We start from the raw sequence: 26322 nt of genomic DNA on the forward strand, positions 1-26322 counted from the left end.
ACTCTTAGATAACTTACATAATAACTTCTAGTAACTTGTATTGAAACCACTATTATCCCATTTCACATAACTTCCTACTATTAACTTCTTATATAACTTCCAATTAACATTAAATAAAACAATATCGTATATATTTTCATTCTATTTATTAAAAAAAATTGACAGAGAGTGCCCATCTAGACGCTAGTTTATAATAAATCTAAATTAATACTAAACATCAAAATTGTTTTTCACACACTTATCATAATCTTATAAAAATTAAATTGTTTTTTACCTAACTTTCATGGTTTCAGAATTAGGGGAAGTGGAGAGTTCCTGAATCTCATCCTCCAAGATTCTAACTTTTTGCATGGTTTATTTCTGTCTTGCGTCTTTTCCATAATAAAACGCGGGTCAAAACTGCTGAATATCAAAAAAAAAATTAAAATCAAAGTTATAAAAGCAATATGAAAAAAAAATTGGAAGAAAATCAATATCACCTTGATTCCGCCATTATCATTGATTCTTTCTCAAGCTTTTCTCAATAACCTAATGTTTGCCTCAGTTCTCTTATGGTTCTTTCTTCCATCTTCATTAACGTCTGATAATCTTTCTCCATTTTTTTATCGAACTCAATTCTTTGAGCTTTCTCCATGAATGATGGAGGAGAGTGATATCTATGAATGATGGAGGGAGAGTTATATCGAGAGTTGTAAAATGTGTGTGTGAGAGAGAGAGGTATGATTGAATTGTGTTAATCATATAGTGTTGAATATTATTTATAGTATGTGTCATATCTTAGTTTTTAACCTTAAGATCTCACATATCATTGGCATCCTTCCACACAAACAAAGTCACTTCTTGGTCCTTTTCCCTCTTATTTTTGGGCTTTGTTTTTGTAGAAGCATCTCTTAATTGATGTTTTTACTTTTATATTAATATGTTCATTGCTTATGTGACCATTAATCAAATAGAAAATATTTTTTCTTTAAATTTATTGTGCATCGTAGGGCTTTTGATCAAGAGTACATCAAAGTTTTGTTGCTTACTTCTCAAGGAAAACTACTTGGTTTTGGTGTAGCCTATTTTTTTTTACCAATTTTACCCTTAGATAACTTACCTAATAACTTCTAATAACTTGTATTGAATACACTATTATTATCTTTCACATAACTTCTTACTATTAACTTATTATATAACTTTCGATTAAAATTAACATTAAAGAAAATGATATCGTATATCGATTGATCTGTCAAAATTCCAACTTCTTCAAAAACGGAAAGTTTCAACTATCAGTCGTGCAAAATTCAGGAAAAATTCCAATCTCCATTAATTCTCAGTAACATCTTTCCTTAAATGACTCCACTTCTTTTCGTTAAATAACTCCTCTTTTATTTTCCTTTCCATCTACCATTTTTACCTACCATTTTCACATAACATGATTCTTCAACAACAACCAACACTCAAGCTCAAACTCATAAACACATGTTCTTAACAACCTCAACAACCATGTTCAATTACAACAACACCATAATCATAGAAAACATGGTTAACTCATGATTCATGGAATATTTCATGAATAACTTATATTGTTATGAATTCATGTGATTAACCTCCATAACTTCAACAACAAAACACATCAAAATTAAACACCCAAGTATCACAATTTCAACAACAACAACATGATATCAACACATAGCATGCATGAGGAGTGTGAACACAACAAGTTCATCACAAATTCACACAAATCCTAACCCCCAAACATAGGTTATTTTCCCCCAAAGGCTAAATCTATCTAAGAACTCACCTAGTAGAAGAAGAAGATGAAGTTGGTGATGATGAAGATGAGTAGAAAATGGTGATGAAGATGAGATAATGAAGATGATGGTGGTTCCATGGCTTCCTTCTTCTTCTCCTCCTCCTCTTTTCCTCTTTTCCTCTTCCTCTTTCTTCTTTCCTTCTCTTTCTTTTCCTTTTCCTTTCTGATATCCCTCACTCTCTCTTACCTACTTCTTCTTATCATTTTCTTCTTCTTTTCTTTCTACACCACACAATATATAACATATAATATATATATATATATATATATATATATATATATATATATATATAATATTAGGTAGTAACATAAAATATCTCAATTGATATTTCATCTTCCGGTACCAATTGACCAATTATTAATGTTACCAAAAATGTCCTCTCTTGTACTTATTAATATTGATCTGTGTCTTTTATTAATAATTAATCTCTTCAGAGTTCACTGGTTACTCTATTTGTCCCAATTGACAATATTTAGAGCACATAGGAGCTCTAATTGTTACAACTAACAAAAGATAGAGTACACAGGAACTCAATTGATCTCAACTGACAACTAATTGAGCATTTAAGGGAATATGGGATATTACAATCACCTTAATTCTGACATTATCATGGATTAATTCCCAAGCTTTTCTCCATAACCTAATGTTTGCCTCAGTTCTCTTGTGGTTCTTTCTTCAGTCTTCATTAATGCCTGATAATCTTTCTCCATTTTTTTATCGAACTCAATTCTTTGAGCTTTCTCCAATTTTGTTCTCTTTCTCTTCCCAGACCTCCCCATGAATGATGGAGGAGAGTGATATCTATGAATGATGGAGGGAGAGTGATATCTAGAGTTGTAAAATGTGTGTGTGAGAGAGAGAGAGGTATGCTTGAATTGTGTTTATCATATAGTGATGAATATTATTTATAGTGTGTCATATCTGAATTTTTAACCTTAAGATCTCACATATCATTGGCATCCATCCTTCCACACAAACAAAGTCATTTCTTGGTCCTTCTCCCTCTTATTTTACTATTGATGTTTTTACTTTTATATTAATATGTTCATTGTTTATCTAACCATTAATCAAATAGAAAATATTTTTTCTTTAAGTTTATTGTGCAACGTAGGGCTTTTCATCAAGAGTACATCAAAGTTTTGTTGCTTAGTTCTCAAGGAAAACTACTTAGGTTTGGTGTAGCCTATTTTTTTTACCAATTTAACCCTTAGATAACTTACCTAATAACTTCTATTGAAACCATTATTATTATCTTTCACATAACTTCCTACTATTAACTTCTTATATAACTTTCGATTAAAATTAACATTAAATAAAATAATATCGTATATATTTTGACGTATGTTTATTAAAAAAGCGGACAAAAGGGCACAGAGTGCCCGTCTAGATGCTAGTATATATAACGGGAAAACTTGGTTTTAGTGTAGTCTATTTTTCTACCAATTTTACTCTTAGATAACTTATATAATAATTTCTAGTTACTTCTATTGAAACCACTATTATCCCATTTCACATAACTTCCTACTATTAACTTCTTATATAACTTCGAATTAACATTAAATAAAATAATATCGTATATATTTTCACTATATTTATTAAAAACACGGACAGAGAGTGCCCGTCTGGATGCTAGTTTATAATAAAACTAAGTTAATACTAAACATCAAAATTGTTTTTCACACACTTATCATAATCTTATAAAAATTAAATTGTTTTGTACCTAACTTTCATAGTTTCAGAAGTGGGGAAGTGGAGAGTTTCTGAATCTCATCCTCCAAGATTTTAACTTTCTGCATTATTTTTTCTCAGTCTTGCGTCTTTTCCATAATAAGACGCGGGTTAAAACTACTAAATATCTAAAAAATAATAATTAAAATAAAATTTATAAAAGCAATATGAAAAAAAAATATTGGAAGAAAATCAATATCACCTTGATTCTGCCATTATCATGGATTCTTTCCCAAACTTTTCTTCATAACCTAATGTTACCCTTAGTTCTCTTGTGGTTCTTTCTTCTGTCTTCATTAACGCCTGCTAATCTTTATCCATTTATTTATCGAACTCAATTCTTAGAGCCTTCTCCAGCCTTGTTCTCTGTCTCTTCCCAGACCTCCCCATGAATGATGGAGGAGAGTGATATCTATGAATGATGGAGGAAGAGTGATATCGAGAGTTGTAAAATGTGTGTCAGAGAGAGAGAGAGGTAGGTGTGATTGAATTGTGTTTATCATATAGTGATGAATATTATTTATAGTGTGTGTCATATCTTAATTTTTAACGTTAAGATCTCATATATCATTGACATCCTTCCACACAAACAATGTCACTTCTTGGTTCTTCTCCCTCTTATTTTTGGGCTTTATTTTTGTAGAAACATCTCTTTGTTGATGTTTTTACTTTTATATTAATATGTTCATTGCTTATGTGACCATTAATCAAATAGAAAATATTTTTTCTTTAAGTTTATTGTGCATCGTAGGGCTTTTCATCAAGAGTACATCAAGGTTTTGTTGCTTACTTCTCAAGGAACACTACTTGGCTTTGGTTTAGCCTATTTCTTTATACTATTAACTTCTTATATACTTACGATTAAAATTAACATTAAATAAAATGATATCGTATATATCTTCACGTATGTTTATTAAAAAAATGGACAGACGGACACAGAAGGTCCGTCTGGATGCTAGTATATATAAAGGGAAAACTTGGTTTTGGTGTAGCTTATTTTTCTACCAATTTTACTCTTAGATAACTCACATAATAACTTCTAGTAACTTCTATTGAAACCACTATTATCCCATTTCACATAACTTCCTACTATTAACTTCTTATATAACTTCCAATTAACATTAAATAAAACAATATCGTATATATTTTCACTCTATTTATTAAAAAAATGGACAGAGAGTGCCTGTCTGGACGCTAGTTTATAATAAAACTAAATTAATACTAAACATCAAAATTGTTTTTCACACACTTATCATAATCTTATAAAAATAAAATTGCATTTTACCTAACTTTCATAGTGTCAGAATTGGGGAAAGTGGAGAGTTCCTGAATCTCATCCCCCAAGATTCTAACTTTTTACATGGTTTTTTATCTGTCTTGCGTCTTTTCCTTAATAAAACGCGGGCCAAAACTGTTGAATATCCAAAAAAAATTAAAATCAAAGTTATAAAAGCAATATGAAAAGTAAATATTGGAGGAAAATCAATATCACCTTGATTCTGCCAATATCATGGATTCTTTTCAAGCTTTTCTTAATAACCTAATGTTTGCCTCAGTTCTCTTGTGGTTCTTTCTTCCGTCTTCATTAACGCCTGATAATCTTTCTCCATTTTTTTTATCGAACTCAATTCTTTGAGCTTTCTCCAGTCTTGTTCTCTTTCTCTTCCCAGACCTCCCCATGAATGATGGAGGAAAGTGATATCTATGAATGATGGAGGGAGAGTGATATCGAGAGTTGTAAAATGTGTGAGAGAAAGAGGGGTATGATTGAATTGTGTTTATCATATAGTGTTGAATATTATTTATAGTATGTGTCATATCTTAATTTTTAACCTTCAGATCTCACATATCATTGACATCCTTCCACACAAACAAAGTTACTTCTTGGTCCTTCTCCCTCTTATTTTTGGGCTTTGTTTTTGTAGAAACATCTCTTTGTTGATGTTTTTACTTTTATATTAATATGTTCATTACTAATGTAATCATTAATCAAATAGAAAATATTTTTTCTTTAAGTTTATTGTACATCGTAGGGCTTTTCATCAAGAGTACATCAAAGTTTTGTTGCTTACTTCTTAAGGAAAACTATTTGGTTTTGGTGTAGCCTATTTTTTTTACCAGTTTTACCCTTAGATAATTTACCTAATAACTTCTAATAACTTCTATTGAAACCACTATTATTATCTTTCACATAACTTCCTACTAGTAACTTCTTATATAACTTCCAATTAAAATTAACATTAAAGAAAATAATATTGTATATATTTTCAAAGTTAGTATATATAAAGAGAAAACTTGGTTTTGGTGTAGTCTATTTTTCTATCAATTTTGCCCTTAGATAACTTACATAATAACTTCTAGTAACTTCTATTGAAACCACTATTATCCCATTTCACATAACTTCCTACTATTAATTTCTCATATAACTTCCAATTAACATTAAATAAAACAATATCGAGTATATTTTCATTATATTTATTAAAAAAATAGACAGAGAGTGCCCGTCTGGACGCTAGTTTATAATAAAACTAAATTAATACTAAACATCAAAAAAAAATTCACACATTTATCATAATCTTATAAAAATTAAATTGTTTTTTACCTAACTTTCATAGTTTCAGAATTGGGGGAAGTGGAGAGTTCCTGAATCTCATCCTCCAAGATTCTAACTTTTTGAATGGTTTTTTCTCTGTCTTGCGTCTTTTCCATAATAAAACGCGAGTCAAAACTGCTGAATATCAACAAAAAAATGAAAATCAAAGTTATAAAAGCAATATGAAAAAAAAAATATATTGGAAGAAAATCAATATCACCTTGATTCTGCCATTATCATGGATTCTTTCTCAAGCTTTTCTTCATAACCTAATGTTTGCCTCAGTTCTCTTGTAATTCTTACTTCCGTCTTCATTAACGCCTGATAATCTTTACCCTTTTTTTATCGAACTCAATTCTTTGAGCTTTCTCCGGTCTTGTTCTCTTTCTCTTTCCAGACCTCCCCATGAATGATGTAGGAGAGTGATATCTATGAATGATGGAGAGAGAGTGATATCGAGAGTTGTAAAATGTGTGTGTGAGAGAGAGGTATGATTGAATTGTGTTTTCCTATAGTGTTGAATATTATTTATAGTATGTGTCATATCTTAATTTTTAACCTTAAGATCTCACATATCATTGGTATCGTTCCCCACAAACAAAGTCACTTCTTGGTCCTTCTCCCTCTTTTTTTGGGCTTTGTTTTTGTAGAAGCATCTCTTTATTGATGTTTTTACTTTTATATTAATATGTTCATTGCTTATGTGACCATTAATCAAATAGAAAATATTTTTTCTTTTAGTTTATTGTGCATCGTAGGGCTTTTCATCAAGAGTACATCAAAGTTTTGTTGCTTACTTCTCAAGGATACTTGGTTTTGGTGTAGCCTATTTTTTTATACCAATTTTACCCTAAGATAACTTACCTAATAACTTCTAATAACTTGTATTGAAACCACTATTATTATCTTTCACATAACTTCCTACTATTAACTTCTTATATAACTTCCGATTAAAATTAACATTAAATAAAATGATATCTTATATATTTTCACGTATGTTTATTAAAAAAACGGACAGACGGGCACAGAATGTCCGTCTGGATGCTAGTAAAGGGAAAACTTGGTTTTGGTGTAGCCTATTTTTCTACCAATTTTACTCTTAGATAACTTACATAATAACTTCTAGTAACTTCTATTGAAACCATTTTTATCCCATTTCACATAACTTCCTACTATTAACTTCTTATATAACTTCTAATTAACATTAAATAAAACAATATCGTATATATTTTCACTCTATTTTCTAAAAACACGGACAGAGAGTGCCCGTTTGGACACTAGTTTATAACAAAACTAAATTAATACTAAACATCAAAATTGTTTTTCACACACTTATCATAATCTTATAAAAATTAAATTGTTTTTTACCTAACTTTCATAGTTTCAGAATTGGCGAAAGTGGAGAGTTCCTGAATCTCAACCTCCAAGATTCTAACTTTTTGCATGGTTTTTTCTCTGTCTTGCATCTTTTCCTTAATAAAACGCGGGTCAAAACTGCTGAATATAAAAAAAAATTAAAATCATTGTTATAATGAAAAAAAATATTGGAAGATAATTAATATCACCTTGACTCTGCCATTATCATGGATTCTTTCTCATGCTTTTCTTAATAACCTAATGTTTGCCTCAGTTCTCTTGTGGTTCTTTCTTCCGTCTTAATTAACACCTGATAATCTTTCTCCATTTTTTTATCGAACTCAATTCTTTCAGCTTTCTCCAGTCTTGTTCTCTTTCTCTTCCCAGACCTCCCCATTAATGATGGAGAAGAGTGATATCTATGAACGATGGGGGGGAGAATGATATCGAGAGTCATAAAATGTGTGTGAGAGAGAAAGAGGTATGATTGAATTGTGTTTATCATATAGTGATGAATATTATTTATAGTATGTGTCATATCTTAATTTATAACATTAAGATCTCACATATCATTGGCATCCTTCCACACAAACAAAGTCACTTCTTGGTCCTTCTCCCTCTTATTTTTGGGTTTTGTTTTTGTAGAAGCATCTCTTTATTGATGTTTTTACTTTTATATTAATATGTTCATTACTTATGTGACCATTAATCAAATAGAAAATATTTTTTCTTTAAGTTTATTGTGTATCGTAGGGCTTTTCATCAAGAGTACATCAAAGTTTTGTTGCTTACTTCTCAAGAAAAACTACTTGGTCTTGGTTTAGCCTAATTTTTTTATGACCAATTTTACCCTTAGATAACTTACCTAATAACTTCTAATAACTTGTATTGAAACCACTATTATTATCTTTAACATAACTCCCTACTATTAACTTCTTATATAACTCCCGATTAAAATTAACATTAAATAAAATAATATCGTATATATTTTCACATATGTTTATTAAAAAAACGGACAAACGGGCACATAGTGTCCGTCTGGATGCTAGTATATATAAAGGGAAAACTTGGTTTTGGTGTAACCTATTTTTCAACCTATCTTACTCTTAGATAACTTATACAATAACTTCTAGTAACTTCTATTGAAACCACTATTATCCGATTTCACATAACTTCCTACTATTAACTTCTTATATATCTTCCAATTAACATTAAGTAAAACAATATCGTATATATTTTCACTATATTTATTAAAAAACAGACTGAGAGTGCCAGTCTGGACGCTAGTTTATACTAAAACTAAATTAATACTCAACATCAAAATTGTTTTTCACACACTTATAATAATTTTATAAAAATTAAATTGTTTTTTACCTAACTTTCATAGTTTCAGAATTGGGGGAAGTGGAGAGTTCCTGAATCTCATTCTCCAAGATTCTAACTTTTTGCATGGTTTTTTCTCTGTCTTGTATCTTTTCCATAATAAAACGCGGGTCAAAACTTCTGAATATAAAAAAAATCAAAGTTATAAAAGAAATATGAATAAAAAATATTCGAAGAAAATCAATATCACCTTGATTCTGCCATTATCATGGATTCTTTCTCAAGCTTTTCTTAATAACCTAATGTTTGCCTCAGTTTTCTTGTGGTTCTTTCTTCCGTCTTCATTAACACTTGATAATCTTTCTCCATATTTTTATCGAACTCAATTCTTTGAGCTTTCTCATGTCTTGTTCTCTATCTCTTCCCAGACCTCCCCATTAATGATAGAGGAGAGTGATATCTATGAATGATGGGGGGAGAGTGATATCGAGAGTCATAAAATGTGTGTGAGAGAGAAAGAGGTATGATTGAATTGTGTTTATCGTATAGTGATGAATATTATTTATAGTATGTGTCATATCTTAATTTATAACATTAAGATCTCACATATCATTGGCATCCTTCCACACAAACAAAGTCACTTCTTGGTCCTTCTCCCTCTTATTTTTGGGTTTTGTTTTTGTAGAAGCATCTCTTTATTGATGTTTTTACTTTTATATTAATATGTTCATTACTTATGTGACCATTAATCAAATAGAAAATATTTTTTCTTTAAGTTTATTGTGTATCGTAGGGCTTTTCATCAAGAGTACATCAAAGTTTTGTTGCTTACTTCTCAAGAAAAACTACTTGGTCTTGGTTTAGCCTAATTTTTTTATGACCAATTTTACCCTTAGATAACTTACCTAATAACTTCTAATAACTTGTATTGAAACCACTATTATTATCTTTAACATAACTCCCTACTATTAACTTCTTATATAACTCCCGATCAAAATTAACATTAAATAAAATAATATCGTATATATTTTCACGTATGTTTATTAAAAAAACTGACAAACGGGCACATAGTGTCCGTCTGGATGCTAGTATATATAAAGGGAAAACTTGGTTTTGGTGTAACCTATTTTTCAACCTATCTTACTCTTAGATAACTTGCACAATAACTTCTAGTAACTTCTATTGAAACCACTATTATCCGATTTCACATAACTTCCTACTATTAACTTCTTATATATCTTCCAATTAACATTAAGTAAAACAATATCTTATATATTTTCACTATATTTATTAAAAAACAGACTGAGAGTGCCCGTCTGGACGCTAGTTTATACTAAAACTAAATTAATACTCAACATCAAAATTGTTTTTCACACACTTATCATAATCTTATAAAAATTAAATTGTTTTTTACCTAACTTTCATAGTTTCAGAATTGGGGGAAGTGGAGAGTTCCTGAATCTCATTCTCCAAGATTCTAACTTTTTGCATGGTTTTTTCTCTGTCTTGCATCTTTTCCATAATAAAACGCGGGTCAAAACTTCTGAATATAAAAAAAAATCAAAGTTATAAAAGAAATATGAATAAAAAATATTCGAAGAAAATCAATATCACCTTGATTCTGCCATTATCATGGATTCTTTCTCAAGCTTTTCTTAATAACCTAATGTTTGCCTCAGTTCTCTTGTGGTTCTTTCTTCCGTCTTCATTAACACCTGATAATCTTTCTCCATTTTTTTATCGAACTCAATTTTTTGAGCTTTCTCCTGTCTTGTTCTCTTTCTCTTCCCAGACCTCCCCATTAATGATAGAGGAGAGTGATATCTATGAATGATGGGGGGAGAGTGATATCGAGAGTCATAAAATGTGTGTGAGAGAGAAAGAGGTATTATTGAATTGTGTTTATCGTATAGTGATGAATATTATTTATAGTATGTGTCATATCTTAATTTATAACATTAAGATCTCACATATCATCGGCATCCTTCCACACAAACAAAGTCACTTCTTGGTCCTTCTCCCTCTTTTTTTGGGTTTTGTTTTTGTAGAAGCATCTCTTTATTGATGTTTTTACTTTAATATTAATATGTTCATTACTTATGTGACCATTAATCAAATAGAAAATACTTTTTCTTTAAGTTTATTGTGTATCGTAGGGCTTTTCATCAAGAGTACATCAAAGTTTTGTTGCTTACTTCTCAAGAAAAACTACTTGGTTTTGGTGTAGCCTAATTTTTTTATACCAATTTTACCCTTAGATAACTTACCTAATAACTTCTAACTTGTATTGAAACCACTATTATTATCTTTAACATAACTCCCTACTATTAACTTCTTAAATAACTTCCGATTAAAATTAACATTAAATAAAATAATATCGTATATATTTTCACGTATGTTTATAAAAAAAACGGACAGACGGGCACAGAGTGTCCGTCTGGGTGCTAGTATATATAAAGGGAAAACTTGGTTTTGGTGTAACCTATTTTTCTACCAATCTTACTCTTAGATAACTTACACAATAACTTCTATTAACTTCTTTTGAAACCACTATTATCCCATTTCACATAACTTCCTACTATTAACTTCTTATATAACTTCCAATTAACATTAAAAAAAACAATATCGAATATATTTTCACTATATTTATTAAAAAAACAGACAGAGAGTGCCCGTCTGGACGCTAGTTTATAATAAAACTAAATTAATACTAAATATCAAAATTGTTTTTCACACACATATCATAATCTTATAAAAATTAAATTGTTTTTTACCTAACTTTCATAATTTCAGAATTGGGGGAAGTGCAGAGTTCCTGAATCTCATTCTCCAAGATTCTAACTTTTTGCATGGTTTTTTCTCTGTCTTGCGTCTTTTCCATAATAAAACGCGGGTCAAAACTTCTGAATATCAAAAAAAATAATTTAAAATCGAAGTTATAAAAGCAATATGAAAAAAAATATTGGAAGAAAATCAATATCACCTTGATTCTGCCATTATCATGGATTCTGTCTCAAGCTTTTCTTAATAACCTAATGTTTACCTCAGTTCTCTTGTGGTTCTTTCTTCCGTCTTAATTAACACCTGATAATCTTTCTCCATTTTTTTATCGAACTCAATTCTTTGAGTTTTCTCCAGTCTTGTTCTCTTTCTCTTCCCAGACCTCCCCATTAATGATGGAGGAGAGTGATATCTATGAATGATGGGGGGAGAATGATATCGAGAGTCATAAAATTTGTGTGAGAGAGAAAGAGGTATGATTGAATTGTGTTTATCATATAGTGATGAATATTATTTATAATATGTGTCATATCTTAATTTATAACATTAAGATCTCACATATCATTGGCATCCTTCCACACAAACAAAGTCACTTCTCGGTCCCTCTCCCTCTTATTTTTGGGTTTTGTTTTTGTAGAAGCATCTCTTTATTGAATTTTTTACTTTTTTATGAATATGTTTATTACTTATGTGACCATTAATCAAATAGAAAATAGTTTTTCTTTAAGTTTATTGTGTATCGTAGGGCTTTTCATCAAGAGTACATCAAAGTTTTGTTGCTTACTTCTCAAGGAAACTACTTGGTTTTGGTGTAGCCTAATTTTCTTATACCAATTTTACCCTTAGATAACTTACCTAATAACTTCTAATAACTTGTATTGAAACCACTATTATTATCTTTAACATAACTCCCTACTATTAACTTCTTATATAACTTCCGATTAAAATTAACATTAAATAAAATAATATCGTATATATTTTCACGTATGTTTATTAAAAAAACGGACAAACGGGCACAGAGTGTCCGTCTGGATGCTAGTATATATAAAGGGAAAACTTGGTTTTGGTGTAACCTATTTTTCAACCTATCTTACTCTTAGATAACTTACACAATAACTTCTAGTAACTTCTATTGAAACCACTATTATCCGATTTCACATAACTTCCTACTATTAACTTCTTATATATCTTCCAATTAACATTAAGTAAAACAATATCGTATATATTTTCACTATATTCATTAAAAAACAGACTGAGAGTGCCCGTCTGGACGCTAGTTTATACTAAAACTAAATTAATACTCAACATCAGAATTGTTTTTCACACACTTATCATAATCTTTTAAAAATTAAATTGTTTTTTACCTAACTTTCATAGTTTCAGAATTGGGGGAAGTGGAGAGTTCCTGAATCTCATTCTCCAAGATTCTAACTTTTTGCATGGTTTTTTCTCTGTCTTGCATCTTTTCCATAATAAAACGCGGGTCAAAACTTCTGAATATAAAAAAAAAATCAAAGTTATAAAAGAAATATGAATAAAAAATATTCGAAGAAAATCAATATCACCTTGATTCTGCCATTATCATGGATTCTTTCTCAAGCTTTTCTTAATAACCTAATGTTTGCCTCAGTTCTCTTGTGGTTCTTTCTTCCGTCTTCATTAACACCTGATAATCTTTCTCCATTTTTTTATCGAACTCAATTCTTTGAGCTTTCTCCTGTCTTGTTCTCTTTCTCTTCCCAGACCTCCCCATGAATGATGGAGGAGAGTGATATCTATGAATGATGGAGGGAGAGTCATATCGAGAGTTATAAAATGTGTGTGAGAGAGAAAGAGGTATGATTGAATTGTGTTTATCATATAGTGATGAATATTATTTATAGTATGTGTCATATCTTAATTTATAACATTAAGATCTCACATATCATTGGCATCCTTCCACACAAACAAAGTCACTTCTTGGTCCGTCTCCCTCTTTTTTTGGGTTTTGTTTTTGTAGAAGCATCTCTTTATTGATGTTTTTACTTTAATATTAATATGTTCATTACTTATGTGACCATTAATCAAATAGAAAATACTTTTTCTTTAAGTTTATTGTGTATCGTAGGGCTTTTCATCAAGAGTACATCAAAGTTTTGTTGCTTACTTCTCAAGAAAAACTACTTGGTTTTGGTGTAGCCTAATTTTTTTATACCAATTTTACCCTTAGATAACTTACCTAATGACTTCTAACTTGTATTGAAACCACTATTATTATCTTTAACATAACTCCCTACTATTAACTTCTTAAATAACTTCCGATTAAAATTAACATTAAATAAAATAATATAGTATATATTTTCACGTATGTTTATAAAAAAAACGGACAGACGGGCACAGAGTGTCCGTCTGGGTGCTAGTGTATATAAAGGGAAAACTTGGTTTTGGTGTAACCTATTTTTCTACCAATCTTACTCTTAGATAACTTACACAATAACTTCTATTAACTTCTTTTGAAACCACTATTATCCCATTTCACATAACTTCCTATTATTAACTTCTTATATAACTTCCAATTAACATTAAAAAAAACAATATCGAATATATTTTCACTATATTTATTAAAAAAACAGACAGAGAGTGCCCGTCTGGACGCTAGTTTATAATAAAACTAAATTAATACTAAATATCAAAATTGTTTTTCACACACATATCATAATCTTATAAAAATTAAATTGTTTTTTACCTAACTTTCATAATTTCAGAATTGGGGGAAGTGCAGAGTTCCTGAATCTCATTCTCCAAGATTCTAACTTTTTGCATGGTTTTTTCTCTGTCTTGCGTCTTTTCCATAATAAAACGCGGGTCAAAACTTCTGAATATCAAAAAAAATAATTTAAAATCGAAGTTATAAAAGCAATATGAAAAAAATATTGGAAGAAAATCAATATCACCTTGATTCTGCCATTATCATGGATTCTGTCTCAAGCTTTTCTTAATAACCTAATGTTTACCTCAGTTCTCTTGTGGTTCTTTCTTCCGTCTTAATTAACACCTGATAATCTTTCTCCATTTTTTTATCGAACTCAATTCTTTGAGTTTTCTCCAGTCTTGTTCTCTTTCTCTTCCCAGACCTCCCCATTAATGATGGAGGAGAGTGATATCTATGAATGATGGGGGGAGAATGATATCGAGAGTCATAAAATTTGTGTGAGAGAGAAAGAGGAATGATTGAATTGTGTTTATCATATAGTGATGAATATTATTTATAATATGTGTCATATCTTAATTTATAACATTAAGATCTCACATATCATTGGCATCCTTCCACACAAACAAAGTCACTTCTTGGTCCTTCTCCCTCTTATTTTTGGGTTTTGTTTTTGTAGAAGCATCTCTTTATTGAATTTTTTACTTTTTTATGAATATGTTTATTACTTATGTGACCATTAATCAAATAGAAAATAGTTTTTCTTTAAGTTTATTGTGTATCGTAGGGCTTTTCATCAAGAGTACATCAAAGTTTTGTTGCTTACTTCTCAAGGAAACTACTTGGTTTTGGTGTAGCCTAATTTTCTTATACCAATTTTACCCTTAGATAACTTACCTAATAACTTCTAATAACTTGTATTGAAACCACTATTATTATCTTTAACATAACTCCCTACTATTAACTTCTTATATAACTTCCGATTAAAATTAACATTAAATAAAATAATATCGTATATATTTTCACGTATGTTTATTAAAAAAACGGACAAACGGGCACAGAGTGTCCGTCTGGATGCTAGTATATATAAAGGGAAAACTTGGTTTTGGTGTAACCTATTTTTGAACCTATCTTACTCTTAGATAACTTACACAATAACTTCTAGTAACTTCTATTGAAACCACTATTATCCGATTTCACATAACTTCCTACTATTAACTTCTTATATATCTTCCAATTAACATTAAGTAAAACAATATCGTATATATTTTCACTATATTTATTAAAAAACAGACTGAGAGTGCCCGTCTGGACGCTAGTTTATACTAAAACTAAATTAATACTCAACATCAGAATTGTTTTTCACACACTTATCATAATCTTTTAAAAATTAAATTGTTTTTTACCTAACTTTCATAGTTTCAGAATTGGGGGAAGTGGAGAGTTCCTGAATCTCATTCTCCAAGATTCTAACTTTTTGCATGGTTTTTTCTCTGTCTTGCATCTTTTCCATAATAAAACGCGGGTCAAAACTTCTGAATATAAAAAAAAATCAAAGTTATAAAAGAAATATGAATAAAAAATATTCGAAGAAAATCAATATCACCTTGATTCTGCCATTATCATGGATTCTTTCTCAAGCTTTTCTTAATAACCTAATGTTTGCCTCAGTTCTCTTGTGGTTCTTTCTTCCGTCTTCATTAACACCTGATAATCTTTCTCCATTTTTTTATCGAACTCAATTCTTTGAGCTTTCTCCTGTCTTGTTCTCTTTCTCTTCCCAGACCTCCCCATGAATGATGGAGGAGAGTGATATCTATGAATGATGGAGGGAGAGTCATATCGAGAGTTATAAAATGTGTGTGAGAGAGAAAGAGGTATGATTGAATTGTGTTTATCATATAGTGATGAATATTATTTATAGTATGTGTCATATCTTAATTTATAACATTAAGATCTCACATATCATTGGCATCCTTCCACACAAACAAAGTCACTTCTTGGTCCGTCTCCCTCTTATTTTTGGGTTTTGTTTTTGTAGAAGCATCTCCTTATTGATGTTTTTACTTTAATATTAATATGTTCATTACTTATATGACCATTAATCAAATAGAAAATACTTTTTCTTTAAGTTTATTGTGTATCGTAGGGCTTTTCATCAAGAGTACATCAAAGTTTTGTTGCTTACTTCTCAAGGAAACTACTTGGTTTTGGTGTAGCCTAATTTTCTTATACCAATTTTACCCTTAGATAACTTACCTAATAACTTCTAATAACTTGTATTGAAACCACTATTATTATCTTTAACATAACTCCCTACTATTAACTTCTTATATAACTTCCGATTAAAATTAACATTAAATAAAATAATATCGTATATATTTTCACGTATGTTTATTAAAAAAACGGACAAACGGGCACAGAGTGTCCGTCTGGATGCTAGTATATATAAAGGGAAAACTTGGTTTTGGTGTAACCTATTTTTCAACCTATCTTACTCTTAGATAACTTACACAATAACTTCTAGTAACTTCTATTGAAACCACTATTATCCGATTTCACATAACTTCCTACTATTAACTTCTTATATATCTTCCAATTAACATTAAGTAAAACAATATCGTATATATTTTCACTATATTTATTAAAAAACAGACTGAGAGTGCCCGTCTGGACGCTAGTTTATACTAAAACTAAATTAATACTCAACATCAGAATTGTTTTTCACACACTTATCATAATCTTTTAAAAATTAAATTGTTTTTTACCTAACTTTCATAGTTTCAGAATTGGGGGAAGTGGAGAGTTCCTGAATCTCATTCTCCAAGATTCTAACTTTTTGCATGGTTTTTTCTCTGTCTTGCATCTTTTCCATAATAAAACGCGGGTCAAAACTTCTGAATATAAAAAAAAATCAAAGTTATAAAAGAAATATGAATAAAAAATATTCGAAGAAAATCAATATCACCTTGATTCTGCCATTATCATGGATTCTTTCTCAAGCTTTTCTTAATAACCTAATGTTTGCCTCAGTTCTCTTGTGGTTCTTTCTTCCGTCTTCATTAACACCTGATAATCTTTCTCCATTTTTTTATCGAACTCAATTCTTTGAGCTTTCTCCTGTCTTGTTCTCTTTCTCTTCCCAGACCTCCCCATGAATGATGGAGGAGAGTGATATCTATGAATGATGGAGGGAGAGTCATATCGAGAGTTATAAAATGTGTGTGAGAGAGAAAGAGGTATGATTGAATTGTGTTTATCATATAGTGATGAATATTATTTATAGTATGTGTCATATCTTAATTTATAACATTAAGATCTCACATATCATTGGCATCCTTCCACACAAACAAAGTCACTTCTTGGTCCGTCTCCCTCTTATTTTTGGGTTTTGTTTTTGTAGAAGCATCTCCTTATTGATGTTTTTACTTTAATATTAATATGTTCATTACTTATATGACCATTAATCAAATAGAAAATACTTTTTCTTTAAGTTTATTGTGTATCGTAGGGCTTTTCATCAAGAGTACATCAAAGTTTTGTTGCTTACTTCTCAAGAAAAACTACTTGGTTTTGGTGTAGCCTAATTTTTTTATACCAATTTTACCCTTAGATAACTTACCTAATGACTTCTAACTTGTATTGAAACCACTATTATTATTATTAACATAAGTCCCTACTATTAACTTCTTATATAACTTCCGATTAAAATTAACATTAAATAAAATAATATCGTATATATTTTCACGTATGTTTATTAAAAAAACGGACAGACGGGCACAGAGTGTCCGTCTGGATGCTAGTATATATAAATGGAAAACTTGGTTTTGGTGTAACCTATTTTTCTACCAATCTTACTCTTAGATAACTTACACAATAACTTCTATTAACTTCTATTGAAACCACTATTATCCCACTTCACATAACTTCCTACTATTAACTTCTTATATAACTTCCAATTAACATTAAATAAAACAATATCGAATATATTTTCACTATATTTATTAAAAAAACAGACAGAGAGTGCCCGTCTGGACGCTAGTTTATAATAAAACTAAATTAATACTAAACATCAAAATTTTTTTTCCCACACTTATCATAATCTTATAAAAATTAAATTGTTTTTTACCTAACTTTCATAGTTTCAGATTTGGGGGAAGTGCAGAGTTCCTGAATCTCATTCTCCAAGATTCTAACTTTTTGCATGGTTTTTTCTCTGTCTTGCGTCTTTTCCATAATAAAACGCGGGTCAAAACTTCTGAATATAAAAAAAAATAAAATTAAAATTGAAGTTATAAAAGCAATATGAGGAGAGTGATATCTATGAATGATGGGGGGGGGGGAGAATGATATCGAGAGTCATAAAATGTGTGTGAGAGAGAAAGAGGTATGATTGAATTGTGTTTATCATATAGTGATGAATATTATTTATAGTATGTGTCATATCTTAATTTATAACATTAAGATCTCACATATCATTGGCATCCTTCCACACAAACAAAGTCACTTCTTGGTCCTTCTCCCTCTTATTTTTGGGTTTTGTTTTTGTAGAAGCATCTCTTTATTGATGTTTTTGCTTTTATATTAATATGTTCATTACTTATGTGACCATTAATCAAATAGAAAATATTTTTTCTTTAAGTTTATTGTGTATCGTAGGGCTTTTCATCAAGAGTACATCAAAGTTTTGTTGCTTACTTCACAAGAAAAACTACTTGGTTTTGGTTTAGCCTAATTTTTTTATGACCAATTTTACCCTTAGATAACTTACCTAATAACTTCTAATAACTTGTATTGAAACCACTATTATTATCTTTCACATAACTCCCTACTATTAACTTCTTATATAACTTCCGATTAAAATTAACACTAAATAAAATAATATCGTATATATTTTCACGTATGTTTATTAAAAAAACGGACAAACGGGCACAGAGTGTCCGTCTGGATGCTAGTATATATAAAGGGAAAACTTGGTTTTGGTGTAACCTATTTTTCTACCTATCTTACTCTTAGATAACTTACACAATAACTTCTAGTAACTTCTATTGAAACCACTATTATTTGATTTCACATAACTTCCTACTATTAACTTCTTATATATCTTCCAATTAACATTAAGTAAAACAATATCGTATATATTTTCACTATATTTATTAAAAAACAGACTGAGAGTGCCCGTCTGGACGTTAGTTTATACTAAAACTAAATTAATACTCAACATCAGAATTGTTTTTCACACACTTATCATAATCTTATAAAAATTAAATTGTTTTTTACCTAACTTTCATAGTTTCAGAATTGGGGGAAGTGGAGAGTTCCTGAATCTCATTCTCCAAGATTCTAACTTTTTGCATGGTTTTTTCTCTGTCTTGCATCTTTTCCATAATAAAACGTGGGTCAAAACTTCTGAATATAAAAAAAAATCAAAGTTATAAAAGAAATATGAATAAAAAATATTCGAAGAAAATCAATATCACCTTGATTCTGCCATTATCATAGATTCTTTCTCAAGCTTTTCTTAATAACCTAATGTTTGCCTCAGTTCTCTTGTGGTTCTTTCTTCCGTCTTCATTAACACCTGATAATCTTTCTCCATTTTTTTATCGAACTCAATTCTTTGAGCTTTCTCCTGTCTTGTTCTCTTTCTTTTCCCAGACCTCCCCATTAATGATAGAGGAGAGTGATATCTATGAATGATGGGGGGAAAGTGATATCGAGAGTCATAAAATGTGTGTGAGAGAGAAAGAGGTATTATTGAATTGTGTTTATCGTATAGTGATGAATATTATTTATAGTATGTGTCATATCTTAATTGATAACATTAAGATCTCACATATCATTGGCATCCTTCCACACAAACAAAGTCACTTCTTGGTCCTTCTCCCTCTTATTTTTGGGTTTTGATTTTGTAGAAGCATCTCTTTATTGATGTTTTTACTTTAATATTAATATGTTCATTACTTATGTGACCATTAATCAAATAGAAAATATTTTTTCTTTAAGTTTATTGTGTATCGTAGGGCTTTTCATCAAGAGTACATCAAAGTTTTGATGCTTACTTCTCAAGAAAAACTACTTGGTTTTGGTGTAGCCTAATTTTTTTATACCAATTTTACCCTTAGATAACTTACCTAATAACTTCTAACTTGTATTGAAACCACTATTATTATCTTTAACATAACTCCCTACTATTAACTTCTTATATAACTTCCGATTAAAATTAACATTAAATAAAATAATATCGTATATATTTTCACGTATGTTTATTAAAAAAACGGACAGACGGGCACAGAGTGTCCGTCTGGATGCTAGTATATATAAAGGGAAAACTTGGTTTTGGTGTAACCTATTTTTCTACCAATCTTACTCTTAGATAACTTACACAATAACTTCTATTAACTTCTATTGAAACCACTACTTTCCCATTTCACATAACTTCCTACTATTAACTTCTTATATAACTTCCAATTAACATTAAATAAAACAATATCGAATATATTTTCACTATATTTATTAAAAAAACAGACAGAGAGTGCCCGTCTGGACGCTATTTTATAATAAAACTAAATTAATACTAAACATCAAAATTGTTTTTCACACACTTATCATAATCTTATAAAAATTAAATTGTTTTTTACCTAACTTTCATAGTTTCAGAATTGGGGGAAGTGGAGAGTTCCTGAATCTCATTCTCCAAGATTCTAAATTTTTGCATGGTTTTTTCCCTGTCTTGCATCTTTTCCATAATAAAACGCGGGTCAAAACTTCTGAATATAAAAAAAAAATCAAAGTTATAAAAGAAATATGAATAAAAAATATTCGAAGAAAATCAATATCACCTTGATTTTGCCATTATCATGGATTCTTTCTCAAGCTTTTCTTAATAACCTATTGTTTGCCTCAGTTCTCTTGTGGTTCTTTTTTCCGTCTTCATTAACACCTGATAATCTTTCTCCATTTTTTTATCGAACTCAATTCTTTGAGCTTTCTCCAGTCTTGTTCTCTTTCTCTTCCGAGACCTCCCATGATTGATGGAGGAGAGTGATATCTATGAATGATGGAGGGAGAGTGATATCGAGAGTTATAAAATGTGTGAGTGAGAGAGAGAGAGGTATGATTGAATTGTGTTTATCATATAGTGATGAATATTATCTATAGTATGTGTCATATCTTAATTTATAACATTAAGATCTCACATATCATTGGCATCCTTCCACACAAACAAAGTCACATCTTGGTCCTTCTCCCTCTTATTTTTGGGATTCTGTTTTTGTAGAAGCATCTCTTTATTGATGTTTTTACTTTTATTTTAATATGTTCATTTCTTATGTGACCATTAATCAAATAGAAAATAGTTTTTCTTTAAGTTTATTGTGTATCGTAGGGATTTTCATCAAGAGTACATCAAAGTTTCGTTGCTTACTTCTCAAGGAAACTACTTGGCTTTGGTGTAGCCTATTTTTTTATACCAATTTTACCCTTAGATAACTTACCTAATAACTTCTAATAATTTGTATTGAAACCACTATTATTATCTTTCACATAACTTCTTACTATTAACTTCTTATATAACTTCCGATTAAAATTAACATTAAAGAAAATGATATCGTATATATTTTCACGTATGTTTATTAAAAAAACGGGCAGACCGGCAGAGAAGGTCCGTCTGGATGCTAGTATATATAAAGGGAAAACTTGGCTATGGTGTAACCTATTTTTCTACCTATCTTACTCTTAGATAACTTACACAATAACTTCTACTAACTTCTATTGAAACCACTATTATCCCATTTCACATAACTTCCTACTATTAACTTCTTATATAACTTCCAATTAACATTAAATAAAACAATATCGTATTGATTTTCACTCTATTTATTAAAAAAATGGACAGAGAGTGCCCGTCTGGACGCTAGTTTATAATAAAACTAAATTAATACTAAACATCAAAATTGTTTTTCACACACTTATCATAATCTTATAAAAATTAAATTGTTTTTTACCTAACTTTCATAGTTTCAGAATTACGGTGAACTGACTTTATGTGTTTTTGCTTTGGAAAGCAAATGTCGCGGTTAGCAAGAGTCGCCACCGACTTTTCTTTTATCCCATAAGGAAAGGTGGAAAAGAATAGGAAAGACCTTCATCAGATTTTGGGTTCGGGAGGTACATTATACAAAGGGAAGGTGTTAGCACCTTTTGTATCCATGGCTATCCATGGGCTCTTAATTGCTTAATCACTTATGTTTTTCTTGTTTGAAAAAGTGTTTGAGAAGTGTTTAGGAAATGTTTTGAAAAGGAGAATTTAACTTTGTAATGATTCTTGTATGAATGTATACAAAGTGGTTATCTCGTTTAGTTTTGAAAGGTGTGAGGTGTGAGAAGTATTTTAAGTCGTGAGTAAGCAATTAAGAGTTATACCTACCCAAGGTCTTTAGGGGCTTTTCCTATCCTTATGAGAGTAAAACTGTCCTTACTATTGAGAAGTAAGTAGTTTTGTCCTTTGGATGTAAAAGGGTCATCGTAGGGTCATCGATTGGTCATTGAAGGCAACCTTTGTAAGGATACCTTAGCATTCGAAGGGACGATCATCATTTAACCGTAGGCTATACCGAAGGGTCATCGAGGGACAAAGGCAACATTCGAGGGACTATGATGATTTAACCGAAGGGTCTTTGCTAAGTGTATCCCCACATTCGCGGGACATGAACATAATACCGTAATAGGGCAACAAAGAGAGGTCCAAGATCACCAAAATCAACGGCAATATTTTACAATCAATTAGGTAGTTGTAATCAATTAAGTAATTAGGTCCACATTAAAATCGATTAAATAATTGGGATGAATCTCCACATTAAAATCAATTAGGCAATTAGGATGAATCTCCACCAGGGTATCCCACAAATAAAGTGGAATACCTAGCCAGCTACTTTTTCCTGGGAATATGTGAACCCTTACAACATTCAGCACACAAGTCAGGATACCAAATCAGGGTGCAATCGAGGATTACACCGCAAAAGAAACACAGCAGTAGGAATGTCAGGCAAAATAACGCATGATTAAAATGGAACAGATCAGATAAGCATAGAACAGAACAATCAAAATATTAGCGACTGTCACGTTCGCTTCTGCCTCGCCTAGCGAAGGCCTAGCGAATACTCGCTACATGCTCGCTTAGCGATGTGCTAGCGAGCAGCTGCGGGTTTTGAATTTCAGAACAGTACGACCTCGGCATGCTGCACGCCCTATGGCATCCAATACAGAAATTACATGGTTCAACATTACGATATTCAGGCACACTTAAATTCACATGCAAAACCTCAAATATGTTTATGAATTCAATTATAATATCACATGCAAGTTAAGAACATAAAGCAGTAATAGTAATGCAAACCTGTTTGCAATTGAATTGCAACCTTGAATTGGTAAGTCGGATTGAGTTGGGCGGAGGTGACCTTGACGCAAATGAGTTTCCTTCAGGGTTTCCTTTAGGGTTGCTCTGAATTCTCTGGGTTAGCCTCCAGGGTTTGTTGTGCCTTCGCTCTTGCTCCCGTCTTCCTTCCGTTTTCGTTCACTCTTTTCTGAATGAAGTCCTTAGTATTTATAATGCTTTTTCGTGACCTAATGGGCTCAGAATGAAGCCCAGAATTTTCTGGTATTCGCAAGCTTCGCTAGGCGAGTGGCATAGCGAAGGGTTCGCTAGGCGAAGGTTTTGCTCGCCTAGCGAGCAGGCCAGTTTGGGCCATTTTCTGGATTTGGCCATCTGTGTGTTGGGCCTTTGTTCTTTTGGGATCAGTGCCTTGAAAAATAAGTTGGAGTGTCCTGAAAAATGCCTCGTAATATTAACGGGAAAATTTTGGGGTATGACACATATCTTAGTTTATAACATTAAGATCTCACATATCATTGGCATCCTTCCACACAAACAAAGTCACTTCTTGGTCCTTCTCCCTCTTATTTTTGGGATTTTGTTTTTGTAGAAGCATCTCTTTATTGATGTTTTTACTTTTTTATGAATATGTTCATTACTTATGTGACCATTAATTAAATAGAAAATAGTTTTTCTTTAAGTTTATTGTGTATCGTAGGGCTTTTCATCAAGAGTACATCAAAGTTTTGTTGCTTACTTCACAAGGAAACTACTTGGATTTGGTGTAGCCTAATTTTCTTATACCAATTTTACCCTTAGATAACTTACCTAATAACTTCTAATAACTTGTATTGAAACCACTATTATTATCTTTAACATAACTCCCTACTATTAACTTCTTATATAACTTCCGATTAAAATTAACATTAAATAAAATAATATCGTACATATTTTCACGTATGTTTATTAAAAAAACACACAAACGGGCACAGAGTGTCCGTCTGGATGCTAGTATATATAAAGGGAAAACATGGTTTTGGTGTAACCTATTTTTCTACCTATCTTACTGTTAGATAACTTACACAATAACTTCTGGTAACTTCTATTGAAACCACTATTATCCCATTTCACATAACTTCCTACCATTAACTTCTTATATAACTTCCAATTAACATTAAGTAAAACAATATCGTATATATATTCACTATATTTATTAAAAAACAGACTGAGAGTGCCTGTATGGACGCTAGTTTATAATAAAACTAAATTAATACTCAACATCAGAATTGTTTTTCACACACTTATTATAATCTTATAAAAATTAAATTGTTTTTTACCTAACTTTCAATAGTTTCAGAATTGGGGGAAGTGGAGAGTTCCTGAATCTCATTCTCCAGGATTCTAACTTTTTGCATAGTTTTTTCTCTGTCTTGCGTCTTTTCCATAATAAAACGCAGGTCAAAACTTTTGAATATCAAAAAAAAAAAATCAAAGTTATAAAAGCAATATGAAAAAAAATATTGGAAGAAAATCAATATCACAATCAAGATAAGTGCTAACAGTCAACACAATCAACCACATGTGCAAAGCACAAACTCAAAGCAAATGAGCTAGCATCCTACAAAACAAACCAAGTTAGTTCATCACAATCAACTAAACCAAACTCAATCAACTTGAATTAATCTCCTTAAAGCAATTGCTTCTTCAACCTGAAAATCAAACTCAAATGTGAGAAGTAAACCCTTAGGCCAAAGCCTAGGGTCAAAGGAGGAGAAAATTTTTTAAACAGAACATGAAAGTTAACCCAAATCAAGATTAATCAAATAATAACAAAGTCTAATTGGTCTCATGTCAAAACTATGCACCAAAATCATTTTATAAGCAAATCATGTCAACATAGGCAAGTGTGAATCACATTGGAGCAAACAGAATGAACACAAGCATATCACTACCAAAATGGCTCAATAAATTCCAGGAAAAATCATGCTTAAACATAACACTTTCAATGAGCAGCACACCAAATTTCACGGCATTTGGATAAAGGGAAGTAAGTCAATAAAATCATGAAGTTATAGTATGCACATACAAGCTCATACAAGGCCACAAATCATGTATCAACTTCAAATGAGTGCAAAACAGAATTGGCACAAGATAAATGAACCACACCAAAGCCAAAATGAAGTTAAACATGTTAAGAATCAATCCACAAAATTTCAGATTCATATGATAAGGCATGAGAATTTCACAAATCATGTAATTTGAACACTCCACAAAAGTTCAGAGATGACTAAACAGCAAAGAAAAATCCAATCAAATAGGAAATGGATCTAAAAATCCTACAAAAGATCATGCTCAAACTAGACATCCATAAGTGTCATCATGCAAAAAATTAGAGCGATTGGTATAGCATAGGCATGGAAAATAAAATCAAGAACATGGACAAGAGATGGTGTGACACACATTGTCACACCTTCAAAGATCACATCATATCTCACAATCCAGAAACTCAAAAGTAGCAAACTATATACCAAAATGACCAGGAGTGAGTCTAGATCATGCATGTAAAATTTCAAGCATTTTGGAGCAAGCATCAAGATTTCACAATTAAAATGGAAAAACATAGACAAATAGCATACATGAACAAAATCATTAGACCAAAATAAAAACCAGCCGTGCACAA

The 26322-nt window shown here is 30.7% G+C and overlaps 1 protein-coding gene across 1 annotated transcript in view; it reads right to left on the reverse strand.

The window, feature by feature from the left end:
• The window catches only part of LOC127094215 (uncharacterized), an 89826-nt gene that overhangs the window by 43497 nt on the left and 20007 nt on the right, over positions 1–26322 (reverse strand). The window contains exons 6-22 of the mRNA XM_051033075.1: positions 20911–21039; positions 19550–19678; positions 18399–18527; positions 17298–17447; positions 17038–17166; positions 15936–16085; positions 15676–15804; positions 14574–14723; positions 14306–14434; positions 13206–13355; positions 12945–13073; positions 11843–11992; positions 11574–11702; positions 10214–10342; positions 8851–8979; positions 7489–7617; positions 6135–6258 (exon numbers count right to left, since the gene is read on the reverse strand). Of these exons, the coding sequence (XP_050889032.1) occupies positions 6135–6258; positions 7489–7617; positions 8851–8979; positions 10214–10342; positions 11574–11702; positions 11843–11992; positions 12945–13073; positions 13206–13355; positions 14306–14434; positions 14574–14723; positions 15676–15804; positions 15936–16085; positions 17038–17166; positions 17298–17447; positions 18399–18527; positions 19550–19678; positions 20911–21039 (2293 nt within the window). The remainder of the gene's footprint in view (positions 1–6134; positions 6259–7488; positions 7618–8850; positions 8980–10213; positions 10343–11573; positions 11703–11842; positions 11993–12944; positions 13074–13205; positions 13356–14305; positions 14435–14573; positions 14724–15675; positions 15805–15935; positions 16086–17037; positions 17167–17297; positions 17448–18398; positions 18528–19549; positions 19679–20910; positions 21040–26322) is intronic.

Source organism: Lathyrus oleraceus, chromosome 6, assembly GCF_024323335.1.
Source record: "Lathyrus oleraceus cultivar Zhongwan6 chromosome 6, CAAS_Psat_ZW6_1.0, whole genome shotgun sequence".
NCBI lineage: Eukaryota > Viridiplantae > Streptophyta > Magnoliopsida > Fabales > Fabaceae > Lathyrus > Lathyrus oleraceus.